The following is a 27253-nucleotide window of genomic DNA, read 5'->3' on the forward strand; positions in this document are numbered from 1 at the left end:
AATTTTTGAGTTTCCTATAGTAAGAGAAATTTGAGATGAATAATAAATAAAGGCAGATAGATTTTCATAGTTGAAATTTAGAGAGTTTTTTTTTTTTTTTTACAGGTGTGAAAGGATTGAACAGAAAGAATATAGGGAATTGAGAAAATGTTCCTTTCCACAGTATAGGCAGCAGACAAAAAAGAAGAGGTATAATTGAATAAGGGAGAGAGGGAGAGAGACTCTTGAAACAAAATGTATATAATTTTAGCGCAGAAAATGGTAAAGAGTGGGCATAGACTAACTGGAAGAGAACTCAAGCAGATATTTGCTGTATCATTTGTTCACTGGCTGAAGTCAGAATGAAAATCTTAAGGACATCTTCCACTTCTTGATAACCTAGTTTTTTCATGTGGCTTAATTATGTTTATAGAAAAAGTATTTTATAGCAGAAATACCCACCTATTTAGAGGTACTCTATTTCTACTACCCTATGTATATTCTATAATGTATGCTATTTATGTTCCATTACTGAATTTGAAACCTACACAATTCTAACCTGCAACCAAATGTTTTTCTTTTGAAAAGTGAAATAAAATACCAGATTCAGGATCTCTACTTTATTAGCATTTCTGTTCCCACAATTTCCCAGGACTATGGGACTCTTTCCTGGTATTGGGATATTAGCCCTTTCTTTTCTTATAACCTGTTTTCTGGTAGTAGATTGGTAAAATACATGGTCAAAACGTCATTTTGGTTATATTTTTGCCTGTTGAAACTTATCCTGTTTTTATAGGAATAATTTTATGGTTTATTAAGATTCTTTGAAATTTTGTTTCTGTCTTCCTGGTATTAATAACACCATTCAGTTTGTAACATGTACGTCTGTATATACTTGAATCAATACCTGAAGTCATCAGTAGAGACTAGAATGAATCCTGTGTATAAGTCTAGATATATGACCTATTGGGATTTAAAAATAAGCCCTTGAGAACTTGAACTTTCTGTGAAGCTACATCTTCACAGTGACAATTGGTTGGAGGAAAAGGAAGCAGTTAGGTCTTCCTTTCAAGCCCACCTTGGATGACTGAATGAGCTTGTGGGGTGCATACAGTCTGGATGCTGTGTGTCCGTGGCATTCATTGTTATGTCTTAAGTAGATCAGAGACCTTGGTGACTTGTAGAGCTGAGAGGAGGCAGCCTGTTATTTTTATCCTTCTGGATTTAGTTAATGCTTTCTTCAGAGCATGGTACAGACATTTCATGAAATAAACATTTTGCTTATAGGCAATGAAATCTCCAGAGCTAAAAGACCGGCTAGAAGAATCAGAGAAGCTAATCCAGGAAATGACTGTGACCTGGGAGGAGAAATTAAGGAAAACCGAGGAGATTGCACAGGTTTGTGCTTTCTGATTAAAGACACAGAAACCTCTTGGCAGTTTGTGCAATGCAACTCAGATGTCATTTTGGGTTCCTGTTTTGATTTTTTAGCTTTGGAGATGGCAAATCTAGCACCACTAATAAGAACCTAGATTCAAGAGTCTCTGCCTTACAAAGATAAAGAAGACAAATTACAATTAATTGTTCATTGTGTAAGAAATACTTGTTTAGGGTCATAGAAGTTTTTTAAATGAAATAACTACTTTGTAGCCTCTGACTCTGAATACCTAGTTAAGTAAGACCTAAGGAACTTACCCAAACTATAAAATGCTTAGTGGTAGATATTAGGCTATAAGCCTCTGGCTTCATTATGACAACTCAGTAAAAGTAATATGAAATACCTAAATCTGAGGTGACTGTCTCTCACACTTAATACAGGTGGAGTTGTGAAATTTTAAGGTAGGAACATTAGCGTTTGGAAAGAATCTTAAATGTCTAGTTGTTTACTTAGTAAAAGACTTGCTCCATGGCTTTCCTGTTAGATGGATGTTCAGCCTCTGCTCTTAAAAATAGAATGTGGAGTTCATTACCCCACTGAGCAGTCTTTTCATGGTAAGGTAACCTCTGCCTATTCCCCTCCTTTTCTAAAGTTAAAAATCTCTAGTGTTTTCAATGGTTTCTTGTTTAGTAAATATATATAACTTGGTATTTCTTTTGTCACCCAGCAGGTTCCATCTTTAAATGTGCTGCCCAGAATCAATCTATACATCAGATGTTGTAGGATGGTACTACTGTTATGTAGCATAAAGTGGATGTTATATTTATATTAGTGCAGACAGACTTTAAATATTTTTTATTATATTCATTTTCAAAATAGATCAAAATAAGAGAAGAGTATGATGAATCTACATGTACCATCACCCAGTTTCATTAAAGATCACCATGTAATCCATCTTGTTTTAACTGTATCCCTATCCTGGGTTATTTTAATACATATCCTTCAAATTACAGAGAAGAGAATATTCCAGTGTATGAACTCCATTTCTCGTTACATATTTCACTTGTTTTTCATAAATTATAAGTCATTCTAATAATTATCCAGTTTAGAACTAATTTGTGTGAGCCTTTTTGAGCTACTCCAAAAGTAAACATTGACCCTGAAGTGCTACTGTATTTGAGTTGCTTTGCTGCTACAAGACAGGGTCGGTCTTAAGTAAAATTGCAGTGCGAATACTGGTGAATACTGGTGAATCTTATCGTTAGCATCTTTTCCTTACCTAACTGTTCTCTGCCTCTTTCACACGTCCCTTTTGAGAACCCTGCCTGATTTTATCTCACACCTCATTTAGCACCTTATCTTTGCAAGCCCCCAGGCTTCAGTGCTGCTGAGCTTGCTAACTCCTCTTTCATGGGAAAAGACCTGGTCTGTTAGTCATTGACCTTTTTCCAAAAGAGACAAGCATATCCCAAATTGTATTTCTGGCAGTATAGCCACAAATTGTTAATAAGTCTTCTGGGAAGAAAAATGGTCCATGGTCAAATAACTTTGGGATGGTATCCCTAAAAATAGCAAATTCTTCAGGCTGTAATTTAATTGTGCTGCAAACTTACTGTGTGGCCCTAATTAAATGACTTAGCCTATCTTGTCTTTCCTCAGAATCAAAGGCTTTTGGTGGCTGTGACTCATTACTATTTGTTATTTATGTATAGTCAAAGACACCCTACTTTGCCCCAATTCATATACTTTAATTGTAGAGCATTGGTTTGCAGGAGTCATGCGTCTCCCCCTATATGCAGACATTCATATATTGTGTGGTCTCAGAGACAGTCATAAAAAAGAAAGGTTCATACTCTTATTATGAAAGTAGTACTTGATGCATATGCAAGTTTTATTCATTTATTTATTTAGCACATGCTCAAGCAGAGGAGGGGCGGCAGGGAGGTAGAGAGAAAGAGAGAGAGAGAGAGAATGAGAATAAGTATGAATATGAATTGCAAGCAGGCTCCACGCCCAGTGCAGAGCCCAACGTGCAGCAGGGTCAATCTTACCATTGTGAGATCATGACCCGAGCCAAAATCACAAGTCAAATGCTTAACTGACTGAGCCACCCAGGTGCCCCTACAAGTTTTATTTTGGTAAATTTACAAACCTGATGTTTTGAGTGCTCACTGGTTATGCACTGTGCTTGCTAGGTGCCAGGAATTCACAGTGGATAGATAGGATCCATGCTCTCATAGAGAAATGGTCAAGTAAACAAGTCTGAGTTACCAAGTATGAGAACAAGTATACTTCAGATAGAAGAAACAGGTGTAAAATCTCTTAAGAGAGCATTCTTGACACTTTGAGGGACCTGGAAGAGTTCCATTTAACTATAGCACAGGCTTTGAGAGTAGGAATGATAAGACATGAAGGTGGAGAGGAAACGGGCCAGATTGAAGGGCCTTGTGGACTTTGTTGAGGGAGTTTGGCCCTTATCCTGCTGGGGAATCACTGAGGGTATCAAGCAAGGGAGTGTATTGAAAATTTGGCCTTTTAGAAAGATCACAGTTGGTAAAACACCTTTGCTCATATGTATAGAACTAAGTGAGAAACACAAATTCAAGATGTTAGATATTTTTAAGAAGGAACATTGGGAATTCAATAGTATACTTTGTTGCTATTGGTAATGGCTTATTTTTCAAAACAAAGTTTTAATTAACAAAATGAAAAACATTATATAGTTTGGAAAGAAAAAATGCAATAATCTATAATACCATGTCCTAAGATAACATACTTAAATTATAAAATTATTTAATGATTATTCCAACGTGAGACCTTTTATATCTTGCTGTGTCAATAGCTATGGAATTAATCCTTCTCTAATACATTTATAGGAGCGACAGAAGCAACTTGAGAGTCTTGGAATATCTCTTCAATCTTCTGGGATTAAAGTTGGGGATGATAAATGCTTCCTTGTTAATCTGAATGCTGATCCTGCTCTGAATGAACTTCTGGTTTACTATTTAAAGGTGAAGTAACAGGCTTTGCTGCTATTTCCTGCCATGATATAGAACAATATTTCATAGTATTTTTTTTAACTTGAAGAAACATGCTTATTCAAAAATAATGAATTAACACAATTGTTTCTATTCGAATAAACTAGAAGGTAGAAAAATCTTGAGTTTCTGAGATTAGTTACCCTTTTTAGTCTTCAAGTGATGTAATTCAACCTAGTAATATAAAAACTAATATTCTGATGTTATTTTCAAGACATTAAGTATCTTAGCTACTATGATTGACTGTGATTTATGCCAGGGAGCTAAGTAGATAACTTTAAAGCTTAAAGAATGAGTTTTCGAACTAAACGATTTATTAGTAGACTAAAGTTTTTGTCATTTATGTGAAGCACACCCTTTTCTGAGTGGTTATCAGATTACAAGAGGAAATGTTTAAAGAAAGTTATGGTGTAGGACCACTTACTATGAAATTTGTTTCCAGTAATTTAGGAAAATTCAAAAATTTGGATTATTGACTTACAAAAAAAGAATAGATGACTTAGAGAATGAGAGGGTCAGAAACCCAAATAGCGATGTATGTTGAAATCTGTAAATTGTGGCACTTATCAGGAAGACAAGAGACAACTTTAGAATAAGCAGGAATCCTGAGACACTACATAAATTACGAGGAGGAGCTCACCAAAATCACCTTGTCCCAGGGCGTAAATGAATTAGGTAATGGACTATATGATTTTGACTTGTGGTTAATATATACTGGGAGGAAATCTTTTCCACCCTTACAATATGGATACTATATATGTAGGTTTAACTGAAGTGACTAAGAAATTAAAGATAATGAGCTGGTAAAGTTGGAAACTGCTTTAAAATTAGAAAATTGTGTGGTTTCATTTCTAAAGAGACTAAAGAATTCACGATGCATTGGCTAGTTTCCCAGGTTTTATTAAAGATATCCTGGGGTAATTGGTTTGTGTTATTTTGATAAATAAAGCCCCTTTATTAATGAGTATCTGATACCATGTTGTATTATGCTGTGAATTAAATTGTGTTTTTGATACATATAGTATATGTGCACTCTCAGCTGTTGTGTTCAAGTGGGAGCAACATGGGAGTGGCAGGGAGATGACCCACGTTTTTAGTTTGGTATGCTGCTGAACGGATGTGTGATCTCAAGTCCTTTGCCCCCTCCAGTCTACAGATCCATCCTCTATAGAAGGGTGCTTTCCCTGTCTGACTCCCTCACAGGAGCCCTATGAGGATTAAATAAGACTTGATATTTACAAAGTACTTTGTAAACAGAAGCACTGTAAAATATAAAATATTCCACATACCATCTTCTTACTTGATACTCAGCGTGGTACCTTATGTATATTACCCTTGTCTATTGCAAAAAAATGATAAGTGATCATATCACTTACTATGTTTCTTAATGATGTGGGCAGCATTTTCTGTTAGGGTTTCAGCTATAGGTATTCATATGCTTTAGGAGAGGTACAAGACAGAATAAGACACAAATATTCTGCCCTTTTTATTTCTCAGAACTATGAATTCTTTTTCTTTCTGATGTGATGAAGTTCAAATTGGAACACACACATACGCCAACAAGAAAAAAAACCTGATTCTATCTGTTCCTTAACTAAAAAATTAAAGAAACTATTTAAAGACTTTTGGAGAGTAGTCAAAATATTTCTGGTCATCTTGTGTGGAGGTGTTGGGATTCTGTTTCAGACTGTGTGGTCAAGCCTGTTTTGGCAGAGTCTAAGGCAGTGTTGATTTCTTCACTGCCCAGGCTAACCTCGTGACAAAAGTATATTCATGACCAAGCACATTCAAAAGGATGATCTCAATCCAAGAACAGTTTTTGCTTCAGTAAAGTGATACCATGATGTGGGTTGGAAGAATCTGGAGGCTGAGCATTTTTTATTTCTTGCCTTCAAATTCTGAAATCAATTTAGATGCTGGACAGATGACTTCATATCTCTGGGTGATTTTCAGCACCCCATCTATAAAAGAGGACCCTGGATTAAATTCTCTCTAACGTTCTTTTTAGTTCCAAGTGGTATGATTCTCTTCCAGAACAGAATCCTCTATATATTTGTTTTGTCTGGAACTGGTAGAGGCAAGGTATGGTGGCCAAACCATAGGTGGAACATAACTCACAAGATAATTTTGCATCTAATTTGCATGTGTGGGCAGTCCTTACATGTCATGGTTCCAACATACACAAATTCCAGTTACCACAATCTAGTAGATGATGCTGACGCCACTGCCGTTTGTGAGATTCTACACATGCAGCCAGGGAAATGTGAAGATGAACTTACCGATATAAATAATGAAAGTGTGATGAGAAGGATGAAGATGGCTCAAAGGGACACTGGAGAACACTTCACACTAAAGGAGCTCTTGGAGATATTTCACAGCATCTAGAGCACAGAGGTTAAAACGGTAGAAGCTTAGAAAGGAGTATCACAGTTTGTCAAGGCACAGGAAATATGCTCCCTCCATATTGTAAGTTACGTATTGAGAAGAAGGCAGGTACTGTTTATACTACTCCTGATAAGCTTTTAACGAAAATAAGATACTTTTTGTTTTTAAATAGGCTGCATGCCCAGCATGGAGCCCAAAGTGGGGCTTGAACTCACGACCCTGAGATCAAGACCTGAGCTGAGATGGGGCACTTGGATGACTCAGTCGTTTAAGCATCTGACCCTTGATTTTGGCTTGGGTCATGATCTCATGGTTGTAAGATTGGAGCCCTGCGTCGGACTTTGCGATGACAACACAGAGTCTGCCTGGGATTCACTGTCTCTTTACCTCTCTCTCTCTACCTCTCCCCTGCTCATGCTCCCTTTCTCTCTCTCTCAAAATAAATAATCTTAAAAAAAAAAAAAAAAAAAGACCCGGGGCGCGAATCAAGAGTCCAATGCTTAGCCAACTGAGCCACCCAGGCACCCCAGAAATAAAATGCTTTAAATTTCAGTGTTTCTTTTAAAAAAAAAAAAAATTTTTTTTAACGTTTATTTATTTTTGAGACAGAGACAAAGCATGAACGGGGGAGGGTCAGAGAGAGGGAGACACAGAATCTGAAACAGGCTTCAGGCTCTGAGCTGTCAGCACCCAGCCCGATGCGGGGCTCGAACTCACGGACGGCGAGATCATGACCTGAGCCGAAGTCGGCCGCTTAACCGACTGAGCCACCCGGCGCCCCTCAGTGTTTCTAATAGTCTAAATTACAGTATACTAAATAAATATCGGTTTTACTATTTTTTCATTATCCTATATGTTGTAACAGTAAGAAAAATCTTAATGGTTTTACAGACATTTTAAAAAGTCACAGAATAATTGCAGTTTCCCCATTGATTATTAAGATCTCCTTGCAATGTTATTTTTACAATCCTTTGCTCTCATGCAAATCAAGGACTGCCTGTGATTCTAAGACAGTCTTGGACATTTATACCAGTGCCAGCCAAGCTTCTAGAGGGAAGAGCTGCTTCCCCCACCTTAAAAACATTATGCTAGTAATACACTTTGTTTTCTGAAGAGTTTTATAAACACATACTAGAAAAAGAGGGGGGATTTGTGCCCAAATTCCAACATGCAGAGATGACCACAGTTAACACTTAATAGTTTTATCTGTATCTGCTGGGTCTGTTCCTATATGTATATCTATAGGCTTATACTGATACATATTTTTAAATTACAGAAATGGGATCACAGTATAATTGATTCTCATCATGCCTTTCAATTATCCTCCAGATCTCTCAGGAGGGCTATTTTGCTTATGCGGTTCTGGATCTGCTCTTTGCACAAGTCAGCTATTAATGGCCCTGGAAACAAGGCTGATTCTGAAGGATTTGGAGCAAATTATACATGTACACACTTGATAAGGATTCATACCAGCGATTCAGCAACAACTTTAAATGTTTTTATTTATTTTTGAGACAGGGAGAGAGCACGTGCTAGTGGGGTAGGGAGTAGGGGCCAAGAGAAGGGGAGACGGAGGATCTAAAGTGGGCTTTGTGGCCCAAGCGTCCATCGATGGATGAATGGATAAAGAAGATGTGGTACATATATACAATGGAGTATTACTCGGCAATCAGAAAGAATGAAATCTTGCCATTTGCAACTATGTGGATGGAACTAGAGGGTATTATGCTAAGTAAAATTAGTCAGAGAAAGACAAAAATCATATGACTTCACTCATATGAGGACTTTAAGAGACAGAACAGATGAATGTAAGGGAAGGGAAGCAAAAATGATATAAAAACAGGGAGGGAGACAAAACATAAGAGACTCTTAAATATGGAGAACAAACAGAGGGTTACTGGAGGGGTTGTGGGGGGGGGAATGGGCTAAATGGGTAGGGGGCATTAGGGAATCTACTCCTGAAATCATTGTTGCACTATATGCTAACTAATTTGTATGTAAATTAAAAAAATAAAATTAAAAAAATAATAAAGTGGGCTCTGTGCTGACAGCAGAGAGTGGGACGTGGGGCTTAAACTGAAACCGTGAAAATCATGACTGAGCTGAAGCTGGTCGCTTAACCAACTGAGTCACCCAGGTGCCCCAGGCAGCAGTTTTATTTATTTATTAAAAAAAATTTTTTTTTAATGTTTTTTTTTTTTTTTTTTTTTTTGGAGAGAGAGAGAGAGAGACAGAGTGTGAGCGGGGGAGGGGCAGAGAGAGAGGGAGACACAGAATCTGAAGCAGGCTCCAGGCTCTGAGCTTCCAGCACAGAGCCTGATATGGGGCTTGAACTCATAAACGGCGAGATCATGACCTGAGCCGAAGTCGGATGCTTAACCGACTGAGCCACCCAGGTGCCCCTTTAAAACTTTTTTTTAATGTTTGTTTGTTTTTGAGAGAGACAGAGACAGAATGTGAGTGGGTTGCGGCAGAGAGAGAGGGAGACACAGAATCCTAAGCAGGCTCCAGGCTCTGAGGTGTCAGCACAGAGCCGACACGGGCTTGTGAGATCATGACACTCAACTGACTGAGCAATCCAGGCACCCCTCGGCAGCAGTTTTAAAACACATGTCTTTTATAGTATAGCTCCCATTGAAAGTAAACTGCCTGTTGTCCTCTTTGCCAGTATTCACAGTCACCGACTGAAGTGATGAGAATGGCAGAGGCATCAGCCATTCAGTGTTTGTGGAGCTGTGGGTTGGGCCCCAAGGACCCCAAGATGAAGAAGACACAGTCATGGCACAGTAGGAGTTCTTGGGTTGGCAGCGGTTTGGTCTGTGTGGTGTAGTGTTTGAATTTGTAAAAGATGGGAAGATAGCATTCCTGCCCTTTTCACCTCCATTCCAGAAAAGCTGTCTTCAGAGTCTAGGTTCTGTTAAGCTAGCATGACTTCTTTATTAAAGAATTTTGATTACTTAGATATGTGAAGAGTAACAGGTACTTTTCTGCTTAGTGCCGTTGGTACTTACTTACCTTTTCCTTCAGAAATTATCTGGGAATGCTGGTAAGACTGAGGGACCTCATGGGCTTTATCCATATGCTACTTTTTCTTCTTGCAGGCTGGGAAAAGCTACCCTGTGAAATATGTCACTAGTGGACAAGTCCTGTCTCTCTTCATCTTCCTTTTTCCCCTCCCTCTTTTCCCCTCTGTCTCTGTCTTACTTTTTCTTTTAGGACTTAGCTGGTCAAAGGGAGATTCTCAAAAGAGCCACATAAATAGTTGATTTATAAAGGAAGCAAGGTACAGTAAATTCATAGAATAGTTAACTAATCTTCTCCAGTGAAATTAAACTTAAACGGATGAAAAAAGGTTAAAAACCATTTCTAGCCTCTGATTATTTCTGAGATTTTTACATATGGTATTTTATATTTGCTAAAGTTTTCCCTAAAACCAGTCTACTTTATTTATTTATTTTTTTTAAACGTTTATTTATTTTTGAGACAAGAGAGAGACAGAGCATGAACAGGGGAGGGTCAGAGGGAGAGGAAGACACAGAATCCGAAGCAGACTCCAGGCTCTGAGCTGTCAGCACAGAGCCCGATGCGGGGCTCGAACTCACAGACCGTGAGATAATGACTTGAGCCAAAGTCGGACGCTCAACCGACTAGGGCCACCCAGGCGCCCCTACTTTATTTTTTTAAATTTGTTTTTAATGTTTATTTATTTTTGAAAGAGAGAGAGAGAGACACAGAGCACAAGCAAGGGAAGGGCAGACAGAGAGGGAGACACAGAATCCAGGCAGGTTCCAGGCTCTGACCTGTCAGCACAGAGCCTGATGTGGGGCTCGAACTTACGAACTGCGAGATCATGACCTGAGCTGAAGTTGGGCGCTTAACCGACTGAACCACCCAGGCGCCCCAAAAGTAGTCTGGTTTAAGAATCATTGTATCCACATATCACAAAGAGACTGAAAAGCCACCCCTGATTAATTTATCTTGTTTTGATTACCTTGTACTTTCATAGCACTTAGATACTCATTAGATAAACTGTGCCAACCTATGATAAGTTTATTTTTTTTTCCTTGTCAGTGTTTTTATTGCAGTGCTTAGAGCACAATAGGAAGAACTTATCAAAAAGCTTATTGTTTAAGTTGCCTAAACATCAAACAGTAATGCTTTGGCAGATTGAGCTGTTAGAGTGCAGTGTTTGAGATTACAGTGAATCATCATCCAAATCAGAATAGATTATAACCTCAACAGAGAGATTTAAGTTGTCACTGACATTGTAAGCACCATAATTGGGACTTTGTCTCTTGTGACTCAGTGCCCAACTCATAATAGGTACTTAGTATACATTTGTTAAAAAAATGAAGTTTTCCTTCCAGAATTTGGATTAGGCCTTTGCATGTTTGTGTTAATATCTTATCTCCAATAATTTTTAATTCAGTCTATCAATAGATACTTAGCATACACTATGTGTCATGTACTGTGCTCATTGTTGTAGAAGATGCAGGAGTTCTGTGAAGACTGCTGTCTAAATAAAGGAAAAAAGCAACATTTGTGCAATTGATAGTGAAATATGGTATCCCCTCTAAGGGGATTCAGAGAAGGGAGAAGTCAGTGTTGCCTACTGGTGAAACTTTCTCAAGTAGAAAATGACCCTCAATTAGAAGACCCTTGTATTTAGATGAAGGGAAGAGGGAGTCTTTCAAGAAAAGAGAACAAGAGCAAAGGCACAGACATGGACCTGAATCTGTGTGCAGTCAGACTATGGTAGTGGGAGTTGGTTCTAGACTCAAACCCCAACCTGGGTTATATAGTTCAAGGCAAGTGCTTTGACAATTTTTCCTTCTTTTTTAGGTGGTCTTGGGCCCTTTTTCTCTTTAGACTCTTTTCTCCCCCCTTTTGGAACTTCACTTCACTGTGGGGTTGGTGTTGTACGGTGGGGGGGGGGGGGGGGGGGGAGCCAAAGTGGGGAATGCAGATAGGCATGGAATAGATTCTTTAGGCCTGCTACTGAGCATCACAAAGCATTACTTGTAGTTTCATGGAGTCAAACCCTGTTCTCCAGATTAGGAAAGTATAGGATTGGCCAGAAAGCCTCAGCTAATAGTGAAGAGTAAAGCTTTATGTGGAATGTCCTCTGTATTTTATATACTCCTTGGGGACCGAATAGGATACCATGGGGCAGCTCTGGATCCCAGCTCTTTGTTTCCTTAGAATCACCACTGCAGTACAGCTGAGAGAAGAAACCCCCAGGAAAGGTGAAATGAATATACTAGTGGGGAAGGGCCCTTTTTATGAGATTGAGGTCCCAGAAGAGATAGGAATCACTGGGACCCACAACATAATTAGAAGGGTTACCAGCAAAGAGGAGGAGAGAATCATCTTCCTTTGAGTCTGAAGACAAATGATCATTTATTTTTCCTTTATATTTTTTTAATGACTAATTGTGCCAGGCATGTGTTAAGTGCTTGGATTACAGTGGGGAGCAGGTCAGGCTGTTCTCTGCTCTTGTGGTGTTTCCATGTTAGCTGTGGAGACATATAGTAAACCAACCCATAGTCAGTGCTAGGTAAGGAATTGAAATAGGAGAGTGGTGGGGTGCTTATATCTGATTGTCAGTTCCGAGTACACCTCCCTGAGAATGTTCCCTTAAAAGGTGAGATAGAAATGATAAGAAACTACCAATATCAAGATTAGGTGGAGGAACCAGCCAGTGTGCTCAAAGAACAGATAAAAGGCCAGTATGGCCTTATCATGTTCCAGGAGAAGGGGGAGTAGTAAGAGCTAGGATAGGAGAGGCAGGCAGGGCCACATCACTGAGCATTTTTTGTAAGCCTGAGTAAGAATTTGGACTTCATTAGAAGTTCAAAGGGAAGCCACTTGAGGGTTTTAAATAGGGGGCGCTGCACGATCAGCTGTTGTGCTGGGAGTGGATGGGGGTGAGGGATTAGGAGTGGAGAGATAGTAGGAGGCACCTGTATTCACCCGAGCAGTAGAGTGTAAAGCGCGATCGTAGAGGTGGAGGGAAAATGAGCCAATTCTTGATATGTTTTGGAGGGACAGTCTGTAGGGACGTTCTGATCAACATGGATCCAGGAGTAGGCTGGTAAGGGGAAGATAGGGCTCAGTAGCACCTAACCTTTTTAGTTGACTACCTGGGTGGTGGCAGTACCACTATTAATGGAGAAGAGAATAGACTCATTGGGTGGAGGTTGGGGGAGCAAAAGTTCTGCTTTGGCCCTTTCACTTTGAAATGTCTTTAGATACTCAAATGTCATTAAGAATGACATTTAGAGGGTGGGTCAGTTGGTTAAGCCTCCGACTTGGGCTCAAGTCATGATCTTGTGGTTTGTGGATTTGAGCCCTGTGTCGGGCTCTGTGCTGAAAGCTCAGAGCCTGGAGCCTGCTTGGGATTCTGTGTCTCCCTCTATCTCTGCCGCTCCCCTGCTTGCATTCTGTCTTTTTCTCTCATAAATAAATGAACATTAAAGACATTTAGACACCTTGAAATGTCTTTAGACATCCAAGTAGGCAACAAATAATGGTTATTGAGACTAGAATAGTGGTAGTGGAGGCAGGAAAATAATGAACTAAAGCTTATGGTTCCTGGTTAGTGATTTAATTTATATAGAAACAGTGTCGCAGGCAGGTGAGGTCTGAGGACCCAGGTGGGGTTCTCCAGAACCAGCCAAGAAGGTCCTTGACTTCATTCAGGATGGAAACCAAATGTAAGCCAAGAGGAAATGAGAGCAGTTTATTGAAGATATGTAGAGAAAGCAGATACAGAGCAACTGGGAGACTCTGAAAGGAAAGTAAGTTTCATCTTTGTTTGAAGCCTGGGGTTTTTATTGAGGGTTGTGTCTTCTCAGGCATCCAGGAACATAGACAAGTGTTTAGGTGTCCTCCATAAGCCACTTGTGCCCTAGGGCCACAGTTCTTGGTGGATCAGTGGTCTTGGTCACTCCGTAGATGGTGTCTATTGTGCTGAAAGACTCCAAAGAAATCATTAACTCCTTTGCCTTTACCGGGAGGACACATTATCTGTTCTATAAGATGTGTATGTGTAGGGGGATGTGGGTCCTAGCAAGAACAGAAGCAGGAAAAGGAGCAAAACAAGCAGTTTTTCATAGGGTCCCTTTAGTTTTCCTGTCTCAACAGCATTTAAAACCCATGGGGCTGGATGAAGTCATTGTGATCAAGGGTCAGCAACTGTTTCCACTGGCCAAATCTAGCTCCCTGCCTGCTTCTATACGGCCTGGGAGCTAAGAATGGTTTTTACATTGTTTAAATAGTTGGAAAAAAAAATAGAAAAGCTATAATATTTCAGACATGTGAAAATTATGTGAAGTCCAAATTTCAGTGTTCATAAATAAAGTTTTGTTGGAAAGTAGCCACACTTGTTCATATGTGTGTTATCTGACTGCTTTCACACTATGAGGCAGAGTGGTTTTATAAAACTTGCAAAGCCTTACATATTTTGTATCTGACCCCTGATCCAGGTGTATGCAAGGAGGAGGTGGCCTAGGGACACATCCAGGTCTTATCCGCGTTTAATTATGTATGGGCAGTCAGATGTTGAAGTGCAGAAGAGGGAACTTAACTTTTACATCCACTTTCTCAGTTGCCAGCCAGAAAGCAATGCTGGTGATTGGGGCTTCAAGAATTGCATAATTGCGACTCTACAGTAAGAAGAACACATCCATCATATCTTCTGTGAGGATTAGAGAGACCATGGGATTCATAAAATAATTGTAATCTTTTCAAAATGCTTAGATTTGAATAGCTTTTTATCTTTGTGGTTGACTCATCTTGATTGAGACCAGATAAATGATGTGCAGCTTAAGTAACTGTGGTCTTCAGACCAATATTTTTGGTATATCATTGACATATGGCTCATGCTCTGAGAGTAGTATAAAGTATTTGGAATCAAGATTGCAATGGAAAATAATGAATATAGTATAGACATTAATATAAAACTATAGCTTTAGGTTTAAAAGGTATAACTCAACTCTGCATTATTCCTTATAAGGAAATACAATTTGTAGAATGTATTTCAGAGAAAGCCAGAAATTCCCCCTACCCCATTCCAGATTGCTTAAGAAAATCTTTTAGCTAAGGTAATGGATCAATATAAGAGGGCTCAGGGGAGATGATTTCAGTTTCTATACATGTAAGAATACAATGTTAATCAGTGAATTTGATTCTTTTGTAGGAACATACATTGATAGGGTCAGCAAATTCCCAAGATATCCAGCTATGTGGAATGGGAATTCTTCCTGAACATTGTATTATAGACATCACATCAGAAGGCCAGGTTATGCTGACTCCTCAGAAGAACACCAGGTAATGTACTTTAATTAGTGTTAATGTCACAGTCTTTAAGAGGAAGAAAGGACACTACTTGTGGATGCTTGGCCTTTGCTTTTTAAGTTCACTTAATGAAGATATTCACGTCGTTACCAAGGCCTTTACATTTAACTTTTTAGTAGTTCTTAAGCCATGTTCCCTCTCTATACTCACTCTCGTGGCCTTATTTAAATAAGGCCCTCATAAAAAAAAAATAAAAATAAAAAAACAAGGCCCTCATCATATCTTGATTGGAACCTTTTCTCCTGGGTCACTCACCAGATAGCCGAATGGCTTTCTACTATTTTTGATACAAAATCCCTTACATCCCTCCTGTCTGTCTCCTATTCCTCTATGTCTGCCATTCCTTTGGGCAGCTAATTCCTGTTTGACATTCAAGGTTAAGCTCTGTCATTATCTACTTTGGGGGAATTTCCTGTTTGGTCTAAGTGAAGGGCCCCTAGTACATATTCCCATACACCTTATGCTTCCTGTCAACACTTTGTATTTGTATTTTTGTGGTCTCTTAGCCTTTATTACCCCAATGGACTATGAACTCACTGAGGACAAGGGCCCTTCTGTTTTTGGTTCTCTGTCCTTAGTATGTAATAAAAGACTAGTATATAAGTGCTCAGTAAGTAATGGATGAATGAAGAGGTGTACCATTATATATAAATTAAATGTTTGTCAGTTTGTTTCCTTGGGCTGTGTGTTATATAATGATCCATAACTGTTAACTGATTTATATTGAATTTCCAAATGTTGGACCATTTCATCCTGTGATACTGAATAATCATTAATATCATTACTGATTTTATCCACAAAGTCTTTAAATATTGGTAAGCAATCAAGCTCATGGTGAAGGATGCAAATAAGAAAGGGGAAAAAAAAGAGAAGACACTGGACCTGGCACTCCCAGTTAGGGCATGCCATTCTCCTATTAAAAAATCAACCTCAGGCAATGTTACTCTGAGGCTGTGATAAATAAGACAAAGCAGGCTACATCATCATTTTGTTTCAGCACAGACAAAAATCAAGGTCACTCTGCCACACACCAAATACCAAACACCTTCTCTTGGTTGAGGTGAGCGATTATTTCTTCACTCGTCACATCTTCATTGGAGTCTCCCCTCCATAGATAAGATTTTTTGAAATGCCCGATCATACAGCATCCAGCACATACAGCACCCCATGCTGTCAGAGCCCTTCCCAAGTCATCCAGCTAAAGCCCAGATCCTGCCACAGTCCTTCCCAGCACAGTCTCACTGAGATACCCTGTGCTTCCTGGGGCTGTGTCTTCTCCCTGTGCATGTTCACCACAGGAGTGCTCCTCATGGTCTTTGGGTGGAGGACACAGACACAAGTCTTCCAAACTCCAGTTCTCATTTGAAGTTTACAGTTGGCAACAAATACTGCCATTCGTTTCCTTGCTTTGTTTATTTGCAAGAAAATGCCCAAAATAACACTTTGTGTGTATGTCTTTTGCTCAGGACAGCCTTCATTCTTTGGTATGAATGGACACAGTGCTTTTTATGTACTTCCCATTTTGTCACCTGAAATGTTTAAAAAGTTGGGTACTCAGAGTCAAGAGTAAAAAAAAAAAACAACATAGTAATTTTTACTTCATCATCAAAGACATTCTCAAAGGAAACATTTTTTAAATGGGGCGCCTGGGTGGCTCAGTCGGTTAAGCGTCCGACTTCGGTTCAGGTCATGATCTCTCAGCCTGTGAGTTCGAGCCCCGCGTCGGGCTCTGTGTGGACAGCTCAGAGCCTGGAGCCTGTTTCAGATTCTGTGTCTCCCTCTCTCTGACCCTCCCCCGTTCATGCTCTGTCTCTCTCTGTCTCAAAAAAAAAAATAAACGTTAAAAAAAAAAAATTGTGAGTGCATGGCAGTGAGTAGTCCAGTGACTACTAGAAATGTTTGGTGCCACTGCCTTGGTTTGTGCTAAAACACCAGCAGTTTTACTCATTTGCTGGTATAAATGACACAGTGAAAAAGGGCAGGTTAGCATTATTATAAAAATAGCTTTGATCTTGGGGACCCCCCCCAGAGACCACACTTTGGAAACTGTTATTGTGTTCATGCTTTTATTTACTAATTATAGCTTAACTGCTGTAGCCTTTAAAAATAAGCCTCTATATAAGTTTGCCTTTAATTAAACTCCTCATTGTATTTAAGGAATTTGTGTCATAAAAGCTAAAATCTGCTAATTTTAGTAGGTTCCCTCTTGTTATATTTTTTGAGCCTCGAGATTTACATAATCAGACTGTAGGAGGACCAATTACTTCTAGTGTTTAAAAACCCACATGGCAAGTGAAATCTAGATACAGAGAGTAAGATTTTGTGTGTATGCATATACATAAAAAGTAATTAGCAATATAAAACCAGGTAGTGCTTAGGATGGCAAAGAAACTAAGATACTATAGGCTGGGGTGATGAGCAGACTTTATAGAGGAAGCTGAAACCAGCTGAGCTGTGAGAGCTGAGGACTTGGGGGGAATGGAGAGGGACAGGAACTCTGTTCTAGTTTGCAGGACTGGCTGGTATAAGCCTGGCTTTGAAAGAAGAGTAAGTCAGCCATGTTCAGTGGACAGAACATAAACCTTTTGTTTTTTTGGCTGGAGTTGAGAATTCACTGGAAAGGGGAAAGGAGATAAAGAAGGCTTCCTTTTATGGGGCCTTGAGTATCAAGTTAAAGAACTTGACCTTTATCCTGTATCTAAGCAAATGAGTCCTTCAGCAGGAAGGAGGCTTGATGAAACTGGTATTCCAGGAATATCAGTCTTATAGTGGTATGCATAATTTTTCTGTTTATTTCCTGCCTCTGCAAATTCTTCCCTTCATATCCTTCTGTTCATCCATCTGTTGAACTCCATTGTCAAGATAAGCAGTCAAGTGGACCTGACAAGTCTTTTATATATTGATAGGATATGAATGTTTTTTCTGTGCTCTAGGAAGTTACAGAAGATTCTAGCATAGGTCTCATTTATTATTACTGATATCTGTAGATATTTCTAGATTCTGGTTGGTTGATTGGCTCTTATCCATGTAGATTGGACATATTCAATTTGAGTTGTAATGTATATGCTACCAGCTTTTTATTATTGGCTATAATAGTTCCATACTCCCTAATATACTATATAACAAATTTGAAACTTTGAAAAGTAGAGGATAATAATATATTATACTTAGTACCATAAGCTTTTTAGGTAAATCAGCAAAGAAGTAAATACAAATAATGAAATTTACTGGGAATCAATTTGGGGAATTGATTATTTTATTTTTCCTGGTAACTACATCTCTATGGTATAGTAAAGGAGAAAACGTTGATAATCATTGTTTGCATGTTTGACCTCTTCTCCCCACAGAACATTTGTAAATGGCTCTTCTGTATCTAGTCCTATACAGCTACACCATGGGGACAGGATATTATGGGGAAACAACCACTTCTTCAGGTATGACATTATTCATGGCTCTTAGAGATTGTTGAAGATTGTACTCTGAAATAGAAGAATATATATTAGGTAAACTTAGCTCCATAAAAATTAGACATTATTTTGTGTACATATATATTTATTGACTGTATATGGTTTGTTCACTATATGGTTTGAGCCTAGAGGCGTATGAACCCTATACTCAGGGACAATAAGGAGTTTACTTACTTATTTTTCCCTTTTCATTTCCCATTGGAAGATGATTGTTTTGCCATCTGGTATAAGAATTCATTAATTTTTTTTCTGACATGCTTATTTTTTTATCTGTTTATTTTTTATTGGAAGAGTAGTACTTTTAGTTTCCTTCTTCATGAAATAAAATTTGTATTTCATTTAGGAATGTTTTCGGCTGCAAGTAATAGCAAACTGAACTATTAAAATGACTTAAACAGTTTGTTCACTGACAGAATAAGAAATCCAAAGGTGGATGGTTGGTAGCATTGGCTAAGCCTTTCAAAACTGTCATGGTAGAAGTCTTGTCACTGTTTCACTGTCTTGGCATTTCCCTGTGGTCTGTGGTCTAAAGATGGCTACAGCACTCCAGGCTTCAAAGCAGCATCTGGGCACATATGAAGAAACTGAGAGAGATGGGTGGTGATACTAGCCCTGTCTTCTTGATCAGAAAAAGCAGAAATCTTCCAGAGTCCCCAGCAACCTTCTACTTTTGTCTCATTTGCTAGAATTTGCCTGTCCCCTGTAAGAGAGGCTGAGAAAGTGTGTGTCCCGGGACTGCACACATTATTTCCCATAGAAAACTGGTGTATTGCTAACGAAGGGCGGACTAGAGATTGTACAGAATTAGAATCCTGCTGTGTTCCTCTTCCTGTCACTGGTCACCCTGCTTGGGATATCAGCTGACTTTTCTTATAGCTAATGGAGATCCTTTGCTTGTAGGCCAGTCGATATTTTGATTACTGAGGAAAGGGTAGAGGGGTACAAAGCATGTGGAAAATATTTTTCATTTTTTTCCTTCTTAAACTAAATCAAGTAGAAATTGCTTGGCTTGGTTTTCAAAACCTTCATAGTTTGGGATAAATTGATTTTTCCAGCATTATCTCCCACAATTCCTGCTATACACATTTTGTGTGCCCCTGTGTTGTTTTATTCATAATTTCTCCAGACTATGAGAGTTTCCATTTCTACATCTCTTCTCATGCTGTTCCCACTGCCCTAATGCCCTGCTTTCTCCTTATTGTTTAAGGCTTGCCTCAGATGACTTCCTACTCTGTCATCCTTTCTGTTGTTATCACAGTGTTCCTCAGCTTTTCTTCAGCACCTCGCTTGTTACAGTCATGTGGCCAAGTCATGCTGTCTGTTGTAACTATTCACACGTATGTGTATGTATTTCTACTAGCAGAGGATAAACTTCCTGGGTATAGTAATTGCCTTACACTTACATGGTGCCCCCTTGGCATCTAACAAATACCAGTATTTAATGAATGGAATGAATATGTGCCTATCTTTATTTTAAAAATAATACTCTGGGGTGCCTGGGTGGCGCAGTCGGTTAAGCGTCCGACTTCAGCCAGGTCACGATCTCACGGTCCGTGAGTTCGAGCCCCGCGTCAGGCTCTGGGCTGATGGCTCGGAGCCTGGAGCCTGTTTCCGATTCTGTGTCTCCCTCTCTCTCTGCCCCTCCCCCGTTCATGCTCTGTCTCTCTCTGTCTCAAAAATAAATAAAAAACGTTGAAAAAAAAAAAATTAAAAATAATACTCTTTTTTTTTCTCCCAAGACTGAATTTGCCTAAAAAGAAGAAGAAAGCAGATAGAGAGGATGAGGAACAAGACAGCTCCATGAAGAATGATACCAGTTCTGAGCAACTGGATGTAGACGGAGACTCCTCCAGTGAGGTGTCCAGTGAAATCAACTTCAATTATGAGTATGCACAGATGGAGGTTACCATGAAGGCTCTGGGTAATAATGGTGAGCAGATCTGTTGTGAGTTTTAGAATCTTTTAAAGTTGGTGGAGAGTTAAACATGTTTGTGACTGAGACCTTTTAAATGTTAACCAAAAAAGGAAATCTTTATGTTATTCCCTGCACTCTATTCTTTTGTGTCTTTGGTTTTAATTTATTTATATAAACTTTTCATTCTTTCAGCCTTGATTACAAATCACTGCCAACTTTATTCTTAGTGGTAGAATTTCTCAGATTTGACACTTGACTGCCACTCTTAGGTTATGTGTAGAACACACAATAAGACCTGCTTTTTCTGGATGGAAAACAGTTCGGCATATATCTAATAAGAATAGATGATATGATGAGTAATTGTGAGTAAGGAAAACTGAGTTTATTCCAAACTGTCTTCAAGAGTCTTCTTTTACTAATTAGGGTGACAAACAGCATAGCGATATATAGAACAGCATTTGAAATATATTGTGTTGTACAGTCACCTTTCGTTCATTATTTACCTTTTTAAAAAACCCTTGTTTAGATCCAATGCAGTCCATATTGAACAGCCTAGAACAACAGCATGAAGAAGAGAAACGATCTGCATTAGAGCGCCAGAGGCTTATGTATGAACATGAATTGGAGCAGCTACGAAGAAGGCTGTCTCCTGAGAAGCAAAACTGCCGTAGCGGGGACAGGTTTTCTTTCCACTCACCCAGTGCTCAACAGCGACTGAGACAGTGGGCTGAAGAGAGGTAGGTGCATAGGGCCTTTATTACACATGCACAGCCAGTGCTTGTTACTGTAACCTGCCCAGGTCAGATGCAGGGTGAAGAGATCTAGAAATTACCTGAAAAAAAGTTAGATTAAAAAGAGAGTGTTACAGCTTAAGAATCATTTGGCATTATCTTATTTTTTTCATTTTTGAAAAAAACAGGAATTACCAATTTATATTGATTTCTTTAAAGTTGCCCTTGTTAGGTACTGCCACATTTTAGTCTGTATGGCTTTTGGATTGAATAAACAAATATTTGTACTTAGAAGTTATACTTTATCATTGTATTATACTTTAGGTTCTGAAGCTTGGGTAGATGCTTTTTAAAAAAAAAGAAAAAAAAAGAAAGGTGGTTATCTGGACTGATTAGTTCAGGTAGGTAAAGCATGGTGCTAATGAGATGCAGATTGCAAGTTTGATCTCTATATGGGCTAATTAGCATTGCACTAAAATGTCTCATCTACGGTTACAGATTGTACTTAACTAACCTCTTGCCATTCCAAGTTTGGTCTGCAGATAGGCAGCATCTCTCTGAGGTGGTGATTGATAGAAGTGTAGCATATCAGGTCCCACCCCAGCACTCATGAGTCAAAATCTTCAGTTTATCAAGACCCCCAGGTGACTTGTATACACAGTCAAGTGAGCACTGTCGTAATCAACGGCCAGCTTGTTACACGAGCGTGTGCCTGTACGTATAACTTAGCCCGGATACAAGCGCATGCATGGGTCGCTGTCAGTAATGTATTCCCTGTGTGCAAAAGGCAGTTGTAAAGCTTGGTTCGCAGATTGGCATTTGTGTATTATGTAGTACATAATATTCTGATGTGCTGCTTGACGGTTATCCCCCTCCCCCCCCCCCTTTTTTTTAAAGAGAAGCAACACTGAATAACAGCCTGATGAGGCTGAGGGAACAAATTGTTAAAGCCAATCTGTTGGTGAGAGAAGCTAGTTACATTGCAGAGGAACTGGATAAAAGAACAGAGTATAAAGTAACCCTGCAGATTCCAGCCTCCAGCCTGGATGCCAACAGGAAGGTGAGGTTGCCATTCATGGAAGAGGCAAAGATGTCATTGGGGACATTGTCTATTTCACCAGTGTTATTAAATACCAGTGGATTTGCCCTTCTCCCCACCTATACTTTCTGCAGTCTGTATCCTTTTGTACTTGCTCTCCGCTCTCCAGTAGAGTTTATTTGCTTTTAATTCTCTGCCTCTGTGCATATATGTCCTTTGTCCACAAGAATATCCTCTCCACCTCCACCCACCACACTCTACCAATTTATTTCCCTCAACTCCCTTTCTTCCAGTTTGTTTAAATGATTTCTGAAAAGTCTTTCCTGATGAATCTTCTGAAAGTGGTGTTTCCCCTTCATTTTGTTACCACTGTACAACCCTCCTCCCTTAAGGTACCTGTTTATTTTACATAAACCATGTTATTTCCACTTGCTAACAGATTGCTCTGCAAAACTGTTTATTAGTTGTTTCATGTGTGCATTCATGGTCACAAATTTTTGTGGTATTATGTAATAAGCTTAATAAAATATAGAGGGAAGTTCCCATCAGAGTTTTCTATCCTTGCCATTCAGGTGTTTTCTTTGTTATTTAGGTTCTTTTCTAGCTCTCAATCATGTTCATATGTAATTTTTATGATAGAGTGTTATATTCAGAAAAATATTTTGAGGGTCTGTGTGCTTTGTTTCCCCTACAGTATTTGACACAGCAGAGGTTTAATGAATCCTTCTTGGGTGTTCTAATTTGATAGCAAGGACCACATCTATCTTTTTCTTGTGGCATCACAACATCAAGGTCAATGATTCCACAGAACAGATATTTGGCAAATATGACACTTAATGTTTTTAGTAATATAGGTATTGTGGATGTGATGCATTCATTGCTTTATGGAGACTTGCATTTTTTAAAAAAATTTATTTGAGAGAGAGCATGCACACGCACATACAGGGGAGGGGCAGAGAGAGAGAGAGAGAGAGGGAGAGAGAATCCCAAACAGGCTGCATGCTGTCAGCACAGAGCCCGACATGGGGCTCTAACTCACAAACCGTGAGATCATGACCTGAGCTGAAATCAAGAGTTGGACACTTAACCGACTGAGCCACCCAGGTGCCCTGAGACTTGTCTTTTGGTATATATTCTGTGAACTTAGAACTTTATTTTGCTTGTTGGCATCTGTAGGGCAAACCATGGGTGCAGTGGGACTCAGACAAAAAGCAGTAGAGGAAAGCTAATCTTGGGCAGAAGGTATAGGGCTTATATTCTTCTAGAAGACTGAGCAGAGCAAGGTCTTTTTCCATTCTGTAGTGTTTGAGTTGGAAAAACAGAAACATTTTTCCCCCATTAAGCATGACTCTCTGTAGCTTTTTCTGTGTATCCTGGCTCGGACCTTGTTGGAAAGATCAACCCTGTCTCCAGGCAGCCAGGTCAACACCTAGAAGTGACACAGGTCATTTTGGGCATCCCTCTCTCCCAGACACCTGGGAGTATGTTCATGGGGTATGTGATGGCCGGTAGAGATGATGCACATTGCTGGTGTTGAAGCAGCCATTGTTAACAGACGGCTACTAATCTACACTGCTATCATAGATTTACTAGATTAGTATTTTCAGATTTCACCTGGAGAGACGAGCTTGACAAGAAAGTATTTCTTAAGTAGAGAGTCTCCTTAACTCAGGCTGGGCCTTAACTCTTTTATCCAACAAAATCTTTTGGTTTTGGTACTTGAAAACTCTTCATTTCACTTAATGTCGTGTCCATGCTGTGCACGCCGTTATTTGTTCTGGTCTTACTCCTGACCTTGTACTTGCCTCTTTCTGGTGATTTTGGTGAGAGGCAGAAATTTCTTTTTTTTTTTTTTTTTTTTTTCTTTTTTCCAATTCTTATTGTAATTGCAGGAGGGCCAAGTCTTGATGCTTCAGCATATTGCAGGTTGCCATTTCCTCCTGGTTCTAGCATTCTCTGCCTGTAGTACCACTCTCTGCAGATCACTGATGAGCTTTTTGTATTGATTCCCTGGTTGGCTGAGTATTAGGTAGGGGAGTCTTTATAGTATGAGAGAATGGTAATTTTTGAGCTTCAGAATTCTAAAATCTTTGTTTCATCATGTGAATTCTGTTTCTTTGAAAATGATTATACGTGGGATGTTAAAGTAACATGGGTGTATTCATAGTCCCCTAAAGTTCCGAGTAGACATATCCAAACAGTTGATAAATTATCTGGTGACTCTAAATTGATGAGTAACTGATAGATACGTCTCTCTGGGGGAGATTCACAGGGGTATTTTTATTTTCTACTTTGTGGTTTTAAAAACTTTTTCTATATTAAAAACACATTGCTTTTTTAAGCTGGAAAAACTTCATTAAATTCTAGGTTTTTTTCTGGTGAGATTCATATAACATAAAATTAACCGTTTTAAAGCAAACAGTTCAGTGGCCTTTAGTGCATTCACAGTGTTGTGTGACCAGCATCTCTGTCTAGTTCTATACTGTTCTTTTAAATTTTAAATTTTAAATTCAAGCTATGTGTATTTTTACGTTGGTGTCATTTGTTGCCTCCAAATGGGTAAATGGGATTCTTTTCATGGTTTGCTCTTTTAAACATTTTGTGTTTTGTACCACATTAACATACTACCCATTCAAAAAGATTTTTAAATTCAAACTTGAAAGTAAAAGATCATTTCTTAGCTCTCCATCCCAGCAAACTTTCCCTTCCCATTCAATGCTTATGACTTTTTTTCTACCCACTGGGACTCTCTGATCATATGATGGTCTGAATAAAACATTTTTAATATCCCATTAAACATGATTTAGTCTGTTAGGTTTTAGATTTAAATTTATATCCCATTTACTATATGAATAATATACTATGTAAATTTACTTTGTAAATTACATGTAATTTATATACTTAAATTTAAATTTTGATCGCCATTGAATATAATGGCATCATATTAAGCTTGTAAGGTTTCTGGGAAGTTTTGCAGTGAACTGAATAGAGGATGATAGCAGCTTTAGTTTGGGTTGATGACATTTGACTGGTGGGTAGAGAATGGTCAGGGTTGACTTCCGTGATGGATATCTTTGTGTTTCACATGGTCACTCTTACTGTTTTACAGCGAGGCTCTCTTCTTAGTGAGCCTGCAATCCAGGTGAGAAGAAAAGGAAAAGGAAAACAGATTTGGTCTTTAGAAAAACTGGACAACAGATTGCTGGATATGAGAGACCTTTATCAGGAGTGGAAGGAGTGTGAAGAAGATACTCCAGTAAGTTATCTGAGAAAAAGGACTTAACCAGTAGTCATAGAAAGAATCAAGCAGGAAGGAGCCTAACCATTTTAGGGAAGAATTGTTCATTTTTCTAAAATAGTAATCCTGTTTTTAGAATAATACTTATTTTAACCTTCTAAATTGTTTTGCTAATCAAGAATCTTCTTTCCTCTCCTCATTGTATGTTCTCTGGATTACTTGTAGAATCTTCTACATTCCATTCTGACATCTGTAGTTGTCATGTGTGTCCTGTGCAGGACTGTGAATTTACTTAGGACAGAGACCAGGCCTTATTATCTCTCTTCCCACTTCTCCACACATTTAACCTTGCAAATAGTATCCTGTAGTATCACTTTTTTGAGTACAACATCAGTGGTACCTTAATATCTATACCATTAAGAGCAGATTTTGAAGGTGTTTTGATCCTAAAGTGGGTGATGTAGAGCTGTACTCTGGAACTTTCTCCTCAAGTTGCAGGTTTTCCCATTTAGGTTGGCCATGTACTTGTGCATATTTAAAACAGAAATACATGTTATGTATATTTATACAACTTTCAACACTGTTGGTCTTGTTTCCTCAGAGTTGTTTACTTCCTTAGCATCTTGTTTTTAAAAATAAATGTTATTTTTCCAGATTGTCATAAAAAATGACTTTATAGTTAGATGACATTTTTTCTTAAATTTTTTTTCTTTTCTTCTGTATTTCTCTTGTATGTCAGCCTAGAAAGAAAACAACATTAACAAATTACAAAAAAGCAAACCACTCTTGCGTATAGGGTCAGCTCTCGTTAAGCAGCACCATTATCTTATGGTTTGGCAGGAACAAGTGGAATAGATATGAATGACAACTGAAGAGCACTTTTGTACACTCGACTTCTTTTTCTAGCCAATATGTGTTTTCTATTTTCATGGCAAGATTTCCACATAAAGGAGAAGAAATAAAGTAATGATATACTGAGATGGCTCTGTCATGGGTGAAGGATGCTGATCCCCATTCTGATGGGGATGAGGAAGAGGGAGTGGGTGTGACCCAGTGTTGTACTTAAGCTGAGTTTGATCACTTTCTTACTGGCCATGAAAAGGTGGTAGTAGGTTGAATTAATTTGTTTTAAATTTTTTTTGAATGTTTATTTAGTTTTGAGAGAGAGAGAGAGAGAGAGAGAGAGCGAGCATGAGCGGAGGAGGAACAGAGAGAGAGGGAGGCACAGAATCCGAAGCAGGCTCCAGGCTCCAAGCTCTCAGCACAGAGCCCGACGCAGGGCTCGAACTCACGAGCTATGAGATCATGACCTGAGCCAAAGTCAGACGCTCAACTGACTGAGCCACCCAGCCTCCCTGAATTAATTTGTTTTAAGTGATTTCTGAAGTTGCGATGTTCCAAATCTCTTTAAAGGTCATACGATCCTACTTCAAGCGTGCTGATCCATTCTATGACGAACAGGAAAATCACAGTCTCATTGGGGTGGCGAATGTCTTCCTCGAGTCCCTCTTCTATGATGTGAAGTTACAGTATGCTGTTCCAATTGTCAACCAGAAAGGAGAGGTTAGTTTTCTCTTTATGCCTTATACCCTGCAGAGAAAAGTTTAGGAAACATTACGGTGGTGGTAGTACATTGTTGTGACTCTTTTTCATCAATAATAAGTGTTATTTATGTGTATTATTATTACCTGTGTTTCCATCTGCTTGGTGGTGATTATTCCAAGT

General features: G+C 38.9%; 1 protein-coding gene across 3 annotated transcripts in view; it reads left to right on the forward strand.

Moving 5' to 3' along the window:
* Positions 1–27253, forward strand: part of KIF13B (kinesin family member 13B) — a 199708-nt gene that overhangs the window by 94940 nt on the left and 77515 nt on the right. For all 3 annotated transcript variants that reach the window (XM_049632357.1, XM_049632358.1, XM_049632359.1), the window contains exons 12-20: positions 1267–1377; positions 4234–4368; positions 14981–15111; positions 18486–18572; positions 20345–20535; positions 21047–21257; positions 22149–22311; positions 25400–25546; positions 26942–27091. In XM_049632357.1, the coding sequence (XP_049488314.1) occupies positions 1267–1377; positions 4234–4368; positions 14981–15111; positions 18486–18572; positions 20345–20535; positions 21047–21257; positions 22149–22311; positions 25400–25546; positions 26942–27091 (1326 nt within the window). The remainder of the gene's footprint in view (positions 1–1266; positions 1378–4233; positions 4369–14980; positions 15112–18485; positions 18573–20344; positions 20536–21046; positions 21258–22148; positions 22312–25399; positions 25547–26941; positions 27092–27253) is intronic.

This window comes from Panthera uncia, chromosome B1, assembly GCF_023721935.1.
Source record: "Panthera uncia isolate 11264 chromosome B1, Puncia_PCG_1.0, whole genome shotgun sequence".
NCBI classification, from domain to species: Eukaryota; Metazoa; Chordata; class Mammalia; order Carnivora; family Felidae; genus Panthera; species Panthera uncia.